The 19,398-nt window shown below is 41.9% G+C and overlaps 1 protein-coding gene across 2 annotated transcripts in view; it reads right to left on the reverse strand.

Moving 5' to 3' along the window:
* NAXD (NAD(P)HX dehydratase) overlaps positions 1–19,398 on the reverse strand; it is an 870,139-nt gene that overhangs the window by 38,871 nt on the left and 811,870 nt on the right. For both annotated transcript variants that reach the window (XM_044072663.1, XM_044072662.1), the window contains exon 9: positions 447–567. In XM_044072663.1, the coding sequence (XP_043928598.1) occupies positions 447–567 (121 nt within the window). The remainder of the gene's footprint in view (positions 1–446; positions 568–19,398) is intronic.

The raw sequence follows: 19,398 nt of genomic DNA on the forward strand, positions 1-19,398 counted from the left end.
AGCTCAAGAATTGGATCAGAGTGTCTAGTAAATGTGGCCAGGTTGGATCAGATACCACAGTAGTTGAGGAATGAATGAAAAGGACATCAGCAACTCTACTCTTCACAGGCTACTGCCTGATGACACTGCATATTGTGCAGCAGTAGGCCCAGTGTCTGTGCTGGTAGCTAAATATTTGATCCTCTGAAGCCTTTGCCTCCAGCATTCACACATAAAAATACAGAATGAAGGAAAATGTATTAAAAGAAAATGTTTAACCTTCAATTCAAAAGTGTGCGGCTGTAACAAAAATTAACAGAAAGCACACAACAAGCAAATATGAAAACCATCAACAAAACTATTGACTAAATATTTAAAAAATGCTATGCAAAAGTATTTCTACCTCTGGGAAATAGTACAGCCCATTTAAACAAGCCACTCAAAATATCTAACAAAATAATTTGTACCTGTTAGTTTTCTCTGGGCCAGCAAGAAAAGCCCAGTGTGCAAAAACTCCAAGAGAACCAGACAAGAGATCCCCTTGTCCACCACATCTGCGACGGCTTCCTTCATGACTGCAAACCAGCACTAAAATAAAAAAAAATGTTGTATTAATCACTCTAAAAGCTACCATGATGACAAAACAATGAATACATATCAATATCAGCCTGAAAGTGAAATGCAGTGGCTAACATGCATTTAATATAAACAAACAAGTGGTCCTAAAACCTCAGGACACAGCAAAAGTACCTGCAGAAAACTTGTGCAAACTAAATACATCTCTCAGAGTTAGATTTCTAGATCACTTTTATAAATAGAGATACAACTACTACTACAAGTAAAATTAAAAACTCATTCCATGACAGCAGACAACAAAGTTGGTAAGGTTTTATATAGCATCAAGGAAAATGTAACCCATGGACATCATTTTAAACAGAATGTAAGCAAGCAGACATATCCCAGACCTATGGTGACATGTAGCAGTGGTCACAATTCATAAAGGCAAGTTTACATCAGACCAAAGCAATTTTACACAATACAACATACAATGTACAGCAATGCATTTTCTTTTTAGGCTAAAAATCACAAATCCAGCATCCCAAGGAATCATTAATAGTCCCAAGCATGAGCTCACGTTTGAACTAAAAAGGCTCTTCTCCCACAATTCAGAGACAAATTAGACCTCATTATGGGCTAATTTGCATGTCTTTGAATTGCATCACCACACAAAGTGCAAATCAGCACTTCCTGCGGTAAGTAGTGTGTTGACACCTACTCAGTCACTCACACACACACCTCGCACATCATACCTGTCTTTGTTGTCAGATCATCCATGATGTTTTTTTCCCCTGTCCTTGTAATTTAAGGAGGATTACAGTTGAAATAAAAGAACAAAAAAGGAGAAGACTTTGGAGCAGATTGTCCTTGAATATATAACCTTTATTACAAAAAGGTTAAGTGCTTTCGTCCATAAGTACATTGGACTTCATCAGAAAAAACGATTACACAAAACACTGTTTATATGCCCTAAACCATCCCCCTAAATTACAAATGAATAAATAATTGTATAATTATTCAAGTTAAAACATCCGTAACCAAGGCACTTTTTAAAAATAAGTTAAGGCACACAATACAATGACAGACATATTATACTGTGTGCCTTAACTTGCTTTTAAAAAGTGCCTTGGTTACGGATGTTTTAACTCATTACATCTGAATGATGCTTCCAGGTGCATTTTCAGTTAACTTCTACTGACGCCTCTAGGAGTCAAATATTGCTTGTTCATATTTGCATCTGTAATTCCAAAGCCATGCTATATACAAGGTTTTAAAAGATTTCATCTTAACACTTACACAATAGCAAACTCAACTGCGTTAATATTTGATCTCTGTCTAGTGCAGGTAAATAGATACTATTGTTTTTATGATGGTAATTTATACAGATATAATTTTTCTAAATATCTCAACAACCAAGTAACACAGACATAACTCCTTAGCCTCATATGAAAGCTCTCAACTAGATGAATAAAATGCTTCTGACAGTATGAATGTAACTTGAGCAGTTGCTTGAGATATTGTAAGTTTACAAAATATTACAAGTGTGATAGTTACTGTGTTTACTGTGACTTATAAAACTCATTTTAAGACCTAGAACCTACAGAACACTACAACTATAAAAACAATTTGTGTTGAAGAGTTTGCCATTTACACTTTTTCATAATCTCTATGGTTCCAGAGATGTGAATATATTTGCTTGAAACATGAGGACATAATTTGATTCTGACAAAAGGTTTAGGCTCCGTTCATTGGAAATTACAGTGCAAACTTCCTGAGCTCCCCATTGGAGTGAATGAGTTAATTCATTATTTGATTACTTAGTTACTCATTTGTGATTTAGGGGTTGGTTTAGGGTACATGAACAGTGGTTTGTGTAATAATTTGTTCTGATAAAGTCCAATGTACTTATGGACAAAAGCGTTTTAATGTTTTTGTAATAAAGCTTATACAGTCAGCGGCAATCTGCTCTGAAGTCTTCTTTTTTTGTTTTATTTAGTCTGTTGGAGTGGAACGATTACAGTTAAGTTATTAATGCCAGATATTCAGGTTTAATACTTCATATTCTTCAGGACGTGCATGCTAAGGAAAACACTTACAAAGTTAGGAGGTGTGTGTGCCGGGTCCCATTTCTCCTTCTCATACAAGTCAACATGATGTAGACATTGCACAATGTCCTAGGATCCTCAGAATGTTTAAAAACAACTGCTGCACTAATTTATTAGTTAGTGCAATTGGCTAAAGCAACGCAGAGGCTCCACATAGCAAGGTACATGGTTCAAATCAGTTTTCCTTTATTATTATTATTACTATTTCTATTTATTTTTTTAAACGATTCCTGGTGTTTAACAGATCCCATGACTTTTATTTAATTTGTCCTTATGGTATTCCAGAGCGACTATCCCTTGAGACTAGCCTCTCCAGCCACCCTAACCTCCAATCCACATACTAGTTTAAGTGCCATTTTGGCACAAGCCTTATGAAGTAATCTCTGGTGGCTAGTGTTCCCCCCACCTTCCGATACTCATACAGGTTTAAGTGCCGTAACGGCACAAGCCTTATGAAGTAATCCCTGGTGGCTAGTTATCCCCATCTGTTTAGTACAGGTATCCTTGGTAGCTAGTGGTTCCCCCTATCCCTGTACACAGTTATCCCTGGAGGCTAGTGGTCCAGAATGCAGCTGAAGTAGCCATAGATTGGGTAAAGTGAGCATGAACCCCTTCTGGGGTTGGTAATCCAAGTTCTCTATAAGCTTGCAAAATACAAAGCGAAATCCACTTAGCAATAGTCACTTTTGAAACTGGTTTTCCCAAAAAGGGTTTAGCAAAGGAAACAAAAAGCTGAAGGTTTGGACCTATGCAAATAAAAATGTAACTGCCTGTGCACATCAAGCGAATGAAGTTTATATTCCCCTTTATTTTGAAAATTAGGGAAAAATACAGGCAAATTAATTGACTGATTAATATTTGACTCCAAAGTAATTTTAGGCAGAAAGGATGGGTTAGTCCTGAGAGATACTCTATCCTTGTGAAACACTAGGTAAGGCGGTTTCATGCACAGGGCTTGAAGCTCCGACACTCTCCTGGCTGAAGTAATAGCCACCAGGAAGGCCGTTTTCCATGATAAAAATTTGAAGTCAACTGATGCTGCAGGTTCGAAGGACCAAAGTCAGATTCCATGGCGGGGAAGGATTCTTAATAGGAGGCCTCAGAAGAAAAGTACCTTTCAAAAAGGTCTTGCAAATTCTGGCAGCAGCTAGGGAGCCTGAATTTTCCCCAAAACGAAAATGGGAAATAGCCGCCAGCTGTACTTTCACTGTAGAAGAGCTAGCCCCTTGTTGGAAAATATGAGACAAAAAGTCTTAACACCGCTGGAACCGGAGCGGTAAAAGGATCCAGATTTCTCTCTGAAGCCCAAATGGAAACATGTTTCCACTTACTACTGTAGACTTTCCTGGTAGAGGACTTATGTGCTGCTATCAGGATGGATTTAACTGGGGAATAGTGGGAGTCCTAGCAACTAATGGAACTGGAGTAACCAAGCTGTGAGATTGAGGTTGTCCAGATTTGGGGGAGCAATTGCTGAGGGATGATGAATAAGATCCGGAATGGGATCCAAGATCCAGGGCGAAGCTACGAGAAGAGACTGCAGGCAAGGGAACCAAACTTGACGAGGCTAGAATGGTGCTATGAGGATAACTCTGCTCCCCAACCAATGAGCTTTCTGAAAAAATTTGTCATGAGTGGAAGCGGGGGATACGCATAAAGAAGACCAGGTGGCCAAGCATGGACAAAAGCGTCTCTGGGGACTTCCCCCGTCGGGGGAATTAGAGCGAAAAACTCGCTGCACTTCGCGTTGGACGGCGATGCGAAGAGATCGCAGCAAGGCTGACCCCATTTGAAGATCTGGTCCGCTACATAAGGGTTCAGAGACCACTTGTAAGGTGAAAGGATAGTCCTGCTCAATTTGTCTGCCAAGATGTTGGACCGACCCGGAATGTGCGTTGCTATCAGAAAGCGGTTGGTGGAGATTGCCCATTCCCATACACTCATGGCCTCCTGACAAAGTGGATAAGACGTGGCTCCCCCCTGTTTGTTGATGTACCAGACCACTGACATGTGGTCTGACTGTATAGCAATAGTTCCCAGAGGAAGAGAGGCATGAAGAGCCTGCAACGCTAAAAGGACTGCTTGCATCTCTAGAACATTTATATGCAGAATGGTCTCACTCTTAGTCCACGTGCCTTGGACAGTCCTGTCTGAGCAGTGCCCCACCCCCCGCCCTAAGAGGAGGCATCCATGGTCACCGTGGCTTGGGGTGGAGGCGCAACAAAAGGGCGTCCTTCTCGCAATTCAGGGGATTGAAGCCACCACGTGAGAGACTTCTTGCACACTCTGCTCATAGGGATTGGAAAGTCTAGAGATTGATGTAGTAGAGACCACTCAATCTGTAAAGTCCACTGTAAAACTCTCATATGCAGACGAGCACAAGGAATGAGGTTTATAGCTGCTGCCATGGACCCTAGGGCTCTCAGGATGAACTCCGCTGGTGGTGCAGGGGAGTGAAGGAACGCCAATACATGGAGAGCCAGGCTGTGAAGTCTGTCTGAAGTCAAAAATATCCTGGCCTGAAGAGTCTATTCTCGCTCCTATGAAATCTAGAATTTGAACAGGTTGGAGGGAAGACTTCTTGAAATTTATCGTGATCACCAGCCAGGTAAGATAACTGAAGGAAGAAATCCCTGGCTAGTACAAGTTGATGCCTGGTGTAGGCAGTGAGAAGAGGTACGGAAAGACCTGAATGCCCTGAAGCCTCAGGTGGGCTGCTACAACTGCCATGACCTTAGTAAACACCCTGGGGGCTGTGGTGAGACTTTAGGCTAGGACCCTGAACTGGTAATGACTGGCTCCTACCCAAAAGCGGAGGAACCTCCTGGATTGCCTGTCCATCTGAATATAGTAGTACGCATCCTTGAGGTCTATCGAGCACATCCAGTCTTCCTCCTGCAAAAAGGGCAGGATGGATTGTAGAGTGACCATCCGGAACATTTCCTTAGTAACGGACAGGTTCATCGTGGATAGGTCGAGAATCAGCCTTAAGTCCCCCATCTTTTTTGGCACCAAAAAGAACCTGGAATAGATGCCTAATCCGGACTGGTCTGGATTGCTCTTTTTTTAGCAGTTTTCTCAACTCCAAAGCTGCCGCCTCCCTTTGAGCGGGTGGGACATCCAGGAGGAGTCTTGAACAAAGTGGGTTGTTTATGAAGGGAATTGAATAACCTCTGGATATTATTTGAAGCACCCAGCGATCTGACATGACGGACTCCCATTGGGCTAGGTGCCTCGAGAAATGCCCCCCCCCCCCGACTGCCTCCAGAGAGGAGTAGTTGGGCAACCTCTCAGGGCTGCAGTGCAGGTCGATTCTAAAAGGGTTCCTGTGACCCAAAGTTTTTCGGTCCCCCTCTGCCTATGGGCCAGTGTCCACCTTGTCCCCCACTGCCTCTGGGGTAGGAGGAGTCCTGTGAGTGTTCCAGGACTGCTGAGATTTCCGGAGCCACAGCTTCTTTTGCCCCTGCTGGTACCTGGAGAAGAACCTTTGAGGGTTAGAGAAGCGGATCCTGATGGCTGAAAGCATTTTCCCATCCTTCTCACTCTGGACAAGCATATCTCGGACGGTCTTCCCGAACAGGATCGAGCTGTTAAAAGGGGCGTTAGCAAAGGACGCCTTGAAAGGTTCCAAAAAATAGCAAAGTCGAAGCCAGGCATGACGCCTCATGGCAATATCGGATCAGGCTGCCCTAGCGGCTCCCTCGGTGGAATGAGAGTGTAAACGCATGGATGTATTTGACACAGATTTGAGAGTGGCCATATGAGCTGAGAAAGTCCGTTTATCCTCGGCCGAAATGGACTCGGGGAGGACTCAGGATACTCTTTCACAAGGTCACGCTGCAGTCGGATTACATGGGCCATGTAATTCAGCACCCTTATAGCAAAGGCAGCTGAAGCAAAAGTCCGCTTTCGACTCCTTGTATGGGGGATGGACCAGGGAACTTTCCTGGGCGAATTCCGTTGTGGTGGCTGCCGCCACCATCATGGCATCAACTGGAGAACCCTTACTCCAAGTGGCTTTGTCCGCAGGAGGACTCAACACCTTATCGGGCCGTTTAAGTATTGGCTCCACAGTGTCTGGTTCCTTCCAGGCTCTGGTAGTGATAAGGTCCACCAGAGGGGTGGCTGGGGGACACACCCAAGAGGTAGATGGGCCTGTATCGAACTCCTCCAGAAATACTGACTTGTCCGAGGTAGGTTTTTGGGCGGACCAACTCCCCCTCTGGCGGAGAATTTCCATAATGTCTCTGAAGTAGAGGTCTTCGGGGGTGTGATCTGGGGGCACCTACCCCTTCCTCCAAGTCAGTATCTTCTGTGAGGGACTCAGGGGAGTCTGTGTGCCTCCTCTTGCATGGGCATTTGCGAGGGACCTTCTCAGAGGGACTCTCCAGGGAGGGCTCGCAAACAGTCTCATATTCAACGGGAACTGTCTGGGGCGTACCAGATACAGGCTGTCCCTGGGAGGACTGGATGATGGAAGACAAACTCAGTTGCGTGGGAGCAGGGGCGGACTCTGAGGAAAGAGTGAGGGGTCTCACTCCTCCAGACAGAACCGTCTCCACAACGAACGCCGAAGGGAACCAGCTTCCCTAAAGCTGGTGGTGTGGGTAGCTGTACCCCTCAGATCCGATGAAGGGATTGGAGCCGAGGATGGCACAGCTGGGTCCAAGGAGACATTATGCCCCGACCACAACAGGGCCGATGACACACGCATCCCCTCGGATCAGACGCCCAGATCTCGGCTCCAAGAGCTCGGATCGGACAGGCTCGAGGGCATAACCGGTGTCGAGGTAGGAGGTACCATCAGTGCCGACTCCCTGACTCTGGGGCTGCTCGGAACCATAGACTCCGAAACCCGAGGGTGGATCGGAGAAGGAGCTATCGGGGCGAATGTCGGGGCTGAACTCCCCGCTCTGGCTGGGCAGGGAGCCAGCAACACTCCCATATGCAATTGAGTTTGCAGAAATTTCCTCATCATCCGGTCCAGATCGGCTTCAGAGAGGCTCCTAGTAGACTTCGAGGCCACTACCAACACCGTCCGGGAGGGTCGATGCGAGGACAACCTCGAAACGGCCCGAGCTGCCTCCTCCTCTGGTTCCAGGGAGAATCGCGGATAACAGAGCTGAGGGGAAGACGGCCTTGCAATTTTTGTGGAGACACTAGCACATTGGCGGGAGGGGCCGACGAATCAGAGTCGGCCTGCCTCTTGTGACCCTTCTCTTGGTCTCTCTCTCTTTTTCTTTATGTTAGTCTGTCTTGGCCACTCTCTCCCCCTGTATAGAAAGGTAGGAGTGTGAGTCCCGGACAAAAAAGGAGGGCCGGAAAGCTGAACAGCCACAGCCGTGGCTGAAGAAGATGAAGGAGCAGAAAAAGTAGCTGACTTTGTGGTAAGACACCCACAAGAATCAGCTTGGTCCTGCGATCCCGCAGGGCCCGGGGTTAAAGGCCGCACAAATTTTGCAGCCGGTTGATAAATGAGGAACCCCCAAACAGACTACGCACAGAGTGTGGCTATCAGTGGGGGATAGCTTATGGCCACACTCTCTGCACTTAAAAAGTCATTTTTTGACTTTCAGACATTCCTGCTTAGACAGCTAAGACAGGGGCAGACACACACACACTCGCTAAGGCACAACACAACCGAAAGTTAAGCAACTCCCTATACTCCAAGTATTTTAAAACTATACCAAAAACACCCAAAGGAGAATAAAGGGAAGAGTTATGAAGTGATTCACACAGAAAGGGGCACACACACAGCCAAAAAAACTAGATTAAACCTAACTAACCTCCTGGAGCTCAGAAATCTCTTGCTGGTGAAGCCGCGACAAACGAGATCTGAGGATTGGAAGGAGGATGCAGGGTAGTATGGGTAAGGGCGAGGAGCTTGGAGCTCAGATCTTTAGCTTGGTAAAATGCCGGCTCAGATCCGGAACCCACAGGTTGATGATCAAATTAAGTTAACTACTTCAGATTTAAACTTATCCCAAATTTGTCAAAAACTTTTCTATCATTTTCAGAGGGAATGGGATTAGCATTCATAATATGTTTAGCAGAAGCTGATGGCAATAAATATATTACTAAAGGATCTTTTTTGGGATAAGAGAACAGGAACGTACAACCTGTAAGACTTTTCTGGGGGCAGGGGGCTGACAGGCATAAAACAAGCTGCTCAGAAAACAACCTCAAATGCAGGCAACATTGGAGAAAAGTACAGTTTCGCAAAATATAACAGTGGATGTCCTTTCCTTCACTGTTACAGTATTCTTTACCTATGGGATTCCCTTTTTAATTTCTCCAAATCTTTTGGGTTTCTAATACCATGACAGAAATGGACCCCATTGCTAAGTCAAAGTAAGTTCATGAAATTAGTACTGTTTCAATCATTGATATAAGGCAGAAGTGCACCCCTTGCTGCACCCACAATGTGCCCAGCAATGACTCTTCCTGCAATTCATACAGAGTTGCATGTATTGGTAACATCTAAAAGATTGCTGGAAATGCACCACACGAACCACGGCTTATAAATTGAATTATTCACAGAAACCACAAAAATGAACTCTGAGAAATCCACATACGTTTTCATCATACAAGACTTCTTCAGATAACCTATAATACAGGGAAACTCATTTATATACTACACTGACTTCAAACTGGCCAATAAAAACATTCAATCAATTAACCCTTAATAAGAATTATTTAAAAACTTTTAATAAGAAATATTTAAAAACTCCTTCTAAAACATATTGCACCTCAACTAAATGTTAAAAATTTATGTAAAAAAGTGCATAAAATAAAATTTACATTTAAATATATTTAAATAGCATTAATATAAAAATATAAATGTGTGTAAAATATTCATAATAATGTATCTGGACAAGCTCTTTTACAAAGGTCAACGCTACCATCAGCTAACCAATAAAATATAAAAAGAAGTTATGTCTTACCATAACGTTCCATCTGTATTGTTGATCCTCGTTCAGTCATTACGTATGGGCATCGGTTCTGACCTCGGAACCGAGCCGGCCATCTTCCAAGCTCGAAACACCTACAAACTCTCGAGCTAAAACTCTTACCCAGAATTTCCCTCTCCCTGTTACCTCAGATTGAGTTTGCAAGTCAAAGGTAGAGGCTACCTCTGGTCAAATGACCTAAAAGAACAAGATGGTGAGATCCACTAGAAGCCACAGGAGAGGAAGAAGGGTAGGTCATAATGACTGAACGAGGATCAACAATACAGATGAAACGTTATGGTAAGACAACTTCTTTATCTGACATTGTTAATCCTCGTTTGTTCCTTATGTATGGGACAGAGTCCCCAGCTACCTCTATTCCTGGGAGGCTCTCATGGAAGGACATTCCTGAGCACCACAGAACCAAAAGATGCTCTTTCCCTGGAGGCCAAATCCAATTTGTAATGATTGATGAAGGTATGAGGTGTAGCCCAGGTTGCAGCTGCACAGATGTCATGTAAAAAGCTCTGGCATGGAAGGCAGCAAAAGTTGCCACCGATCTTGTCGAATAAGCCTTGATGGTAGTCAGCAAAGGAATATTACGTTGTATATAAATGAAGGTCACAAGGTCTTTCAACCATCTAGCCAATGTGACCTTAGCAACAGCACATCCTATTCTAGGTCCAGAACAGTCCAAAAATAACTGGTCTGATTTACGAGAGGCCTTAGTCCTATTCAAGTAGAAGTTAAGTTGCCTGTGAATATCTAGGGCATTGTAGGCAATACTCTCCGCTGTTTGAATGACTGGGGAAGAAAATTGGCAATTCAATGGTTTGATTAATGGACATTTCAGAGATCACTTTTGGCAGAAAGGAAGGATTAGTTCTCAAAGACACTATCTCTATGAAAAATCAAGTATGGACTCGATGCATAAGGCTTGAAGCTCAGATACTAAATCCCTTTGTAGCCTGGTGAAGTGTGCCATATAATTCAGGGACCTGATTGCAAAGGTCGCTGATGCAAAAGTACGCTTCCCTATTCTGTCCAGAGCCCGTGACTCTTTGTTGGGCAGATGGACAGTCTGGCTTTCTTCTTTCGCCAGGTCCTTCTTGGTTGCGGCAGCCACCACCAGAACATCTACAGGAAGACCTTTGGACCAATGGGGGTCAGTAGCAGGAGGGGACAAAACTTTATCTGGCCTCTGTGGAATGGCCTCAATGGTGTCAGGAGCCTTCCACGCACGTTGCACGACGAGCCGGACCAGTTCTTCGGCAGGTGGAGTAACCCAGGAGGTAGGGGGCTGGGCGCAAAAGGCCTGCAGGAACATAAACTCTTCAGAGGTCGGATTAGAGGGCTGCCAGTTACCTCTCTGTTTAAGGATTACGAGGATATCACCAAAGGATACCTCAGAGGGTAAGCGGGGGGTTCCTTCCCCATCATCAAAGTCTGTCTCTTCAGTAAGGGACTCCTCTGTGGAGTCCATGTGCTTCCTCTTGCACGAGCTTTTGCGATGAACTTCCTCAGAGGGAGAAGCTGGGCAAGACAACGCAAAAGGAGTTTCCTGTGGGAGTACATCCTGAGGCCCTTGCGCCCGGTGTCCGCTAGGAGCGACTTGTGTACATAGCGGGCCAGAGGAGGGCAGGGAGATTGACAGCACAGTATCGCCAGCAGACACCAAAGCCTTCTCCATTAGTTGGAAGGCCGGTCCACCTGAAGAGGGGTGAGTGTCCTGGACAGGGGTCACCCCTCCCCTAAGTGGCTCAGCCTGCCGACTCGGAGTCCCTGGATGGCTGTGAAACACCAAATTACATACGTCGCAGCTGACATCCTGGGTCGTAGCAAAACTCTCCTGCCATGAAGGCAACTGTGATTCCTTAGTGAGGTCCATAAAGGGAACTGTAGAGGGGAAGACTGTGCTATATCAAGGGGCTTCAAAGCCAATGAAGGAGGAGAATAAGTAGGGGTCTTTGGCAAAGGGTGCTCACTTCCCAAGGAAGGTGAGATCCTAGGGGGTGGGATACCTCTGGCCAAAAGCACTTGATCCACAAGACGCAACACGTCATGTTCAGAGAGGCTTCTAGTGGATTTCACGGACACGGCTGAGGGGGAGTCAGGTCTATCCACAGATGGGACAAGCTTGGTGCCCACATCACCAGTCTGCACTGAAAACAACAGTTCCGTAAGACTGTACTACAGGTGTCTGCACCGAGGAAATCATCGGTGCCAAAGTCATGGTCTGCACTGACAGTAAGATCGGTGCTGAAGTGGTTGTCGGTGCTGAGGCTGGGACCAAAAAAATGGTGTCAGTAACTGAGTTATCGGTTCCGGGTAAGGTATTGGAGACGATGTGGTTACAGTCTGCGCCGACGGGATAGTCGGTGCCAGTAGAGAGGTCTAAACAGAGGAGCCCCTCGGTACCGATACAGTTAAGGGCATGCTAGTCGGTGCCGAAGTCACAGATGGTGCCGAGGGTCTAGGCACCAAAAGCACTGGAGCCGAAAGAGTCAGACCTGAAGTAGAAAGCTTAGCCTTCTTGGGTCTTGGTTGATAGGAGTCCCCAGCTGGGGACGAAGGAAGAGATATGGCCTTTGAAAGATCATCAGTCTTTTTCTTATGGGAAATTGGAGGGGTTGAAGCCTCTGACCCAGAAACAGCCTCTGAAAAAGGAGATTTGAGTAGCCCCTTCAGTAACAATTTATTTTTCCTCTCAATCAACGTCCTGTTAGAGAAGTCCTTACAAATTCCACAGGGCGGATCAACTGACAAATGAGGCACACCCAAACAATAGACACACACAGAATGTGCATCTGAAGTAGGTAATTTATGTCCACAATCTGAACATCTCTTAAATCCTGGACTACCTTTTTTATCCATGACAGAAAATAATGAAATCAGAAAGAATACCAGCAATGGTACAAGAAATATCCAAAGGTCATGAAGAAAAAGGGGTCTACCAACGATGGTATAGAAGAAAATATCTCGCGGTAAAAAGATTGAAAAATTTTAAGAAGAGAATGTCGCTTAAGGTAAGAGAAAACAATTTAGAAACTTTTCTGAGAGAAAAAGTTGTTTTAGACTAGAATGACAACAAATATTGTACTTAGCTCAAGAGAAGCAGCTTGACACGACCAAATGGCGATGCGGCAAATGAAATCTGAGGTAACAGGGATCGGGGAATTCTGGGTAAGAGTTTTAGCTCGAGAGTTTGTAGCTGGTGCGAGCTTGGAAGATGGCCGGCTCGGTTCCGAGATCAGAACCGATACCCATATGTAAGGAATGAATGAGGATTAACAATATCATATTATATAATACATTATATAATGCAATGTATAAAACACTAGCTGCTCTTAACTTTAACAGCGGAGCAATCAAAATGCTTTCATTCAAGCCTGGGGGGGGTCTGGCAGCATATAAAGTGACCTGTCAGTACAGTTCCCGATATTCCAAACGGGTTTCCCAGGACCCCCCCCCCCTCCCCGCATCAGCACTCACTATCTCTAAAACAAATAAAAATTTTGCTTGACCACAACCCTGTGAATGCCTATACAGAGCATTCCTTTCATTATTTTTAATAATATCGTAAAAATGCTCATAAATATGTCTTTCCAGATGTCTCTCCGTCTTTCCCACATAAAAAGCACAACAAAACTTGCACGTCACTAAATACACAAGACTACTAGTATTACAATTACTATAATGCATACTTTTAATCACTGTATTTCTAGATTTAATATGTACTTGATCAGTATTAGCTATATGACTACATTGAGAACAGGCCCCACATTTGTAAGTGCCCGCCCTTTTGTTTCCAAATTTACCTACATTAGTACTTCCCCCTCTCAAACAATTCTTTCAATTTTTTTTCCTTTTTTATAAATAATTTTAATAAGCTTATTCACTAAACCCCTGATATCTGTAAGGGAAGTAAATCTGTCCCACTCTCTCATGACCACGCCCCCCACAACTTTGGATTCATTATTAAATTTCATCGCAAATGCCCTACAAAAATCACTACCATCTTTCTGGACAGATGAAGTTATAACTTGATCTCCTTTACCTAAAACAGGCGAATATCTTGAACTTCTTGAGTATCTTTGAATATTGTTGACCTATTGAACTATATCAATGCAAAATTGTTATTAAGCTTCATTTTAATGCAACTTTAACTTTATGCATGTAACCCAACATATGTGAATTTGTTTGCTATAACTGCTATTATATCAATATTGTTTAAAATTGTACTTGTTTAAAAATGTTCTACTGGAGCTTTTCTCCTCGGGTCTCTACTGAAAATGGGCCACAAACCCAGTTGGACAAACCCGGTTGACAAATGTCAATAAATAAAATAAATAAATACTAGTGGTATATTTAGTGACGTGCGAGTTTTGTTGTGCTTTTTATGTGGGAAAGACAGAGACACATCTGAAAAGACGTTTTTATGAGCATTTTTACGATATTAGTACAAATAATGAAAGGAATGCTCTTTATAGGCATTCACAGGGTTGTGGTCAAGCAAAATTTTTATTTTTTGTTTCAGAGATAGTGAGTGCTGATGTCGGGGGGGGGGGGTTCTGGGAAACCCATTTGGAACATCGGGAACTGTACTGGCAAGTCACTTTAGATGCTGCCAGACCCCCAGGCTTGAATGAAAGCATTTTGATTGCTCCGCTGTTAAAGTTAAGAACAGCAAAACTTTAAAGTGTTTTATACTTTGCATTATATATTATATTTTATTGGTTAGCTGATGGCAGCGTCGACCATTGTAAAAGGAGCTTGTCCAGATACATTATGATGAATATTTTACACATACATATTTATATTTTTATATTAATGCTATTTAAATATATTTAAATATAAATGTATTTTATTTTCTGCACTTTTTGCATAAAGTTTTAACATTTAGTTGAGGTGCAATATGTTTTAAAAGGGGTTGTTTTTAAATATTTCTTATTAAGGGTTAATTGATTGGATGATTTTATTGGACAGTTTGAAATCAGTGTAGCATATAAATGAGTTTCCTTGTATTATAGGTTATCTGAAGAAGTCTTATGATGAAAACGTATGTGGCTTTGTCAGCGTTCATTTTTGTGGTTTGTGAATAAATCAATTTATAACCCGTGGTTTGTGTGGTGCATTTCTAGCAATCTTTTAGAGGTTACTGGTTGTTTTAGAGACTGCTTTTCTCTCTTATCTTGGTTATTTATGTATTGGTAACCTACCTAAATATGATTGTAAATTATTTTTTTTATAATACCTGTTGCTCCTACTACTACAGGAATTGTCTGGGTATCTTTCTTCCACATGCTCTCTTTTCTGCCTGCAATTCCTGATATTTTATGAATTTGTCTCTCTCTGTGCGCAAGATACTGCAGTCACTGGGTGTAGTGATTTCAGTGATCAGTGCTACTTTTCATCTTCTTTTCATGGACCCCTACATCTGGTTTTCTCTCATCTGTCTTTTGAACTGTTGGTAATGGGTAATCCTACGTGATGCAGACCATCATTTTCTATGATGCTTTGTGGCGCATGTTTCCAGTGTTTTTCAGCTACTTCAACATTATGTTTGCACAATCCCCAGTGCAACAGTCTTGTCACATGATTATATCTTTTAGAATACAGTCCTTCTGACATTAGTATATCACAAACAGCCACAAGTTGTGTTTCCAATTCTGTTTTAAAAAAAACCTATGTGTGTCTGTTTCTCCCTTATGTTCAATGGACTTTGTAAACAGTGTATGTAGCCCATGATCTTGGGCCACCAATATTAACCTTTCATCTTTTGGTTTGAATTCGCCTTTCCTTAACCATTCCTACGGTTGATCTCGACCAACATGAGGTTCTTCCAGGAGTTTCTTATACTTGCAACTATATTTATGCATTTTCCACATTTCTTGCCTTCTAGTCTGAGCCTTCATGTATATTTGTTTTTTTTTTGGCACATTCAGTAGCTGCCCGATTTTTATCTACTTCTGGTTTGATTTCCGTTCCCCGCTTGATGTGGGCATGCTTCTGGTAGAAGGGAAGCCATCTTAAATTTATTCTCTTCATGTTTCAAAACTTTCACTATGTTTGGATCTTGTGAGGTCAGCAGATATGTATGCAGTCCCATGACTGCAGATCTATACATGTAATCAATTTCAAGGAAGCTCATACCTCCTTTGGAACAGGGAATATATAATCTTGGTATGCACAGATTTTTATAAACCATTTGATGAGCATGAAGCATCCTTCTTGTTTTCCTGACTAATCTATCCAACACCTTTTGGGGTCAGTCACTCACTCCAAAACTGTAAGTTAGGACAGAAAAGCAAATTGGTTTATAGTGTGAATTTTGTTCCTACATGTCAACGGTGTTTTCAGTATTAATTTAAGTCTTCTAAAATATTCCTTACTAAGTTTTATTTGCATTTGTTCATGCTTTATTACTGATCCTTCATCAATTCCCAAATATTTAGACACTCCCTCTTGCTCAAGTTCTTTTATAACACATTCTTATCCCAAATTGATGTTTTCTTGCTTTCCTGCTTGGTTGCTTTTACACATTTATCAAGACCGAATTACATTCTTATATCATCTGAAAAAGTTTTGACTAGTTGCAGTTGTGCTTTCAGTTCATCATCTCATAAGCTATGCAGTTTTAAATCATCGACGAAGAGAAGTCTTTACACGTTGTTGCTTTTCTGGGAGCCAAATTATAGCCACGACCTATGCTGTTAAGCAGACAGCTTAATGGGTTAAGGGCAAGGCAAAAGAACAATGGTGACAGAGAATCACCCTGGAATATCCCCCTTTGGATTTTTATCCCTGGAATAATAATTTGCCCTTTATCATGGCTTAACTGCAAAGTGGTTTGCCACTGTTTTTCGGTCGCTGTGATGTAGTTTACCAGTGTAGGGTGTGTCATACATTTGTAAGCACTTTTTTATCCATGAATATGGGATACTGTCAAATGCTACTTTGTACTAGATTCTTCCCCTTTTACAGTTCTCCACTATGACTATTTTAACTAATGTTCCTTTGTTCCATATGACTTTCTTTTATTGTCCTTTTGTTCTGTTGCCAAGACTGAGTTTTCTTCTAAATGACTAAACTCTGTCAGCATCAGTTCTAGTGTATAGTTTATACGTCATCTGAAGGTACGTATTTGTCTATAATAGGTTCACTGTTAAGTAGGAGCATTGTTTTTCTTGTTGTTGGCCAGGTTGGTGACTGTTTGGGGTGTGCATAAAAATAGTTCTTACTCATGGCTAAATCTTCATGCAAAGATGTTAATACTTTTAACCTGAAGTTAGCTACGGCATCTGGGCCTGGGGTTTTCCAATTTGAGGTTAACTTTGTTTTAATCTCTGTGGCTGTTAGTTACTTCATCCCATTTTATATCCTGTACCTTTGAACTTCTTATTCTTTCTTTTACTACTTCTATCCATTCAGCATCTTTATGTTCCACAGGATCTTCATAAGTACTTCTCCAAAATGCATCCATTTATTCTATTTTTGGTGGTCTTTCAATTCCTTTTACCTCGTTTCCCAATTCTCTAAAAACTTTCTTGGATCATTAATAAATTGCTTATTTTGTACTTTCCCTTTATATTTACCTGCACATCTTCTAAGCTTTTCAGCTTGTGCTATTTTTAGCTTATTTGTGAAAGTGCACGATAAATCCTGATCAGTTATAAGACTGCACATTGCTTTTATGTCCATCTTTCTGGGTATTTTTGTTGAAATGTTCTCTCTTCTATGCTCTTCTAACAGTGACACTTCTTGTCTTAATTGCTTTACAGTTTTCTGTATTTGATACTTCCACGATGGTATTAGACCTCCCCTTCCTTTCCCTTACTACCACATGTTTTTCTGGTATCTGTTATTAATTTAGCTACACAGTAATATATCCCAGTTTACTTCTGTTATATCGTATGATCTCTATGCACACTCATAATTACGGTGTTCATTTATTTTAACAAACTTCTGAGTTTTTGGGTTTTATTGACTTTTTGTAGTCTATTTTTTTCACTGATCTTAATATGTCTATCAATCTCTATTAAATCAAGCAACTCTATTCTTAGCTCATTTTCTTCTAAAGTGAGGGCACATTTTTTGTTCTCCATTTCTTACGGGCATTCTATAAAAAGTTCTATAGCATCTTCCTGTGGCAAATTCCCTTCAATTTCATACTGTGTCACCCGTTGCTCTGTCATATAGGAACTCACCGGCCTATCAGTCCTTAACATTGCCAACATCAGAGCTGCCACACTTTCCTGTTCCTTCCCTTGTTGTCCAGTTTCAAGCTGAGTGTTTACACTGGTTTCCTGTGGAAGGCTCCAAAATATCATCATATGGCAACTGGCCAGTTGCTTCCCATGCTGCTGGTTTCTCCTTAATTCGGATGTCCATTGCTCTAGCCTGCTGTGGTGCTTTCTGAGGTAGATTTTCTACACTGAATCCTTCACTTTGCAGGTACTCCATAACCTCAGTTTCTAATTCTTTAACCTCTCCATTACTAATCTTTTCTACTTTTTCTCTTTGTCTTATTTTTTACATCGTAAAGTTTTCCATGTCTGGATTCCTTTGCCTGCATTTCTCTTCAAATATCTTTGGTGCTGCTCTTTTTGTATTGATTAGTTTTGCTTTTTCCTTTGCATAAATATCACACCATATTAAATCTCTTTCTTTCTTCTTCAGATGTCTCATGATTTTCCCGTTTCTCCTTACTTTGGGGACTTGTTCCATCATGCTGTGATGTAACCTGTGTTAGACCTTCTACAACAAAATCCTCCACTTCGCAGACATTCCATAATTTCAACTTCTATTTTTTTTTAACTTCTACTTTACTAATCTTCTTTTCTACATTCCCTCTCTGTGACATTTTTTATTGTGAAATGTTTCATATCCGTATGCCTTTGGTTGTATTTCTCATCAAATATCTTTAGGGCTGCCTTTTTTGCATTATTTTGGCTTTCCACTTTGCAGAAATATTGCACCATATCAACTCTGTCTTTCTTTCCCATGTCCATATTTTTTAGGTTATGTTGTTTATATTTTCGCACTTCCTCAGATGCTTCTTTTTCCAAACAGCTCAAAGTTTCTTGATCTATATAATGTTTTTCACAAATCTGTTACATTAGTGAACACAAATTTGTATTTGAAGCTTCTGACAGTTTTCATGTGGAAGTATTTTTCTTTCCTCTAATTTTTTTCTTAATCTTTTTGTCTATCTTGTGTCTGGAAATTCCGGGCTTCTTGCATAACAGTAACAATACATAATTTATTTCTTATCCTCAAAAGTCCACTCTATCATCTTTACAGATCTTCTTTTGCCCCATCAGTTTTTGTGGACTGCTGCTTCCTTCTACAACAGGGGGGCATCCTCCCCCTGGGCCTGGCGCAAATGTAGGCATATTTCTATATATTGAGGACTGTACACTGTCATTTATTTCCAGTCCTGGCACCAGTGCACCTACCAGGATTGGGCACTTTTTATCCTGGGTCTTAACCACCCAGCTATCATCTTTTTTTTTATTTTAGAACTACTTCTGTCCATTATATAGGCTATATAAAATACACAGTCTATACATCAGTATAGTCTTGGTGAGATTTTGTGAAAAACAGGGTCCACCTCATGAATGTACTTGCCAAGACTTAAGGATGAATTCAATTTCAGCAATACTCTCCTTTGCTTGCTGACTTATCTCTCCATTTGGACCCCTTCTGCTGTGGGTAGCCTGTTAGTATACCAAAGCCTACTCTTGCTCTTTAAGGTATGCCTAATATCACATATACATGTAGTGTAGGGCAGAAAGGTGACATCT

This window comes from Protopterus annectens, chromosome 5.part0, assembly GCF_019279795.1.
Source record: "Protopterus annectens isolate FY-2018-M chromosome 5.part0, PAN1.0, whole genome shotgun sequence".
Lineage (NCBI taxonomy): Eukaryota > Metazoa > Chordata > Ceratodontiformes > Protopteridae > Protopterus > Protopterus annectens.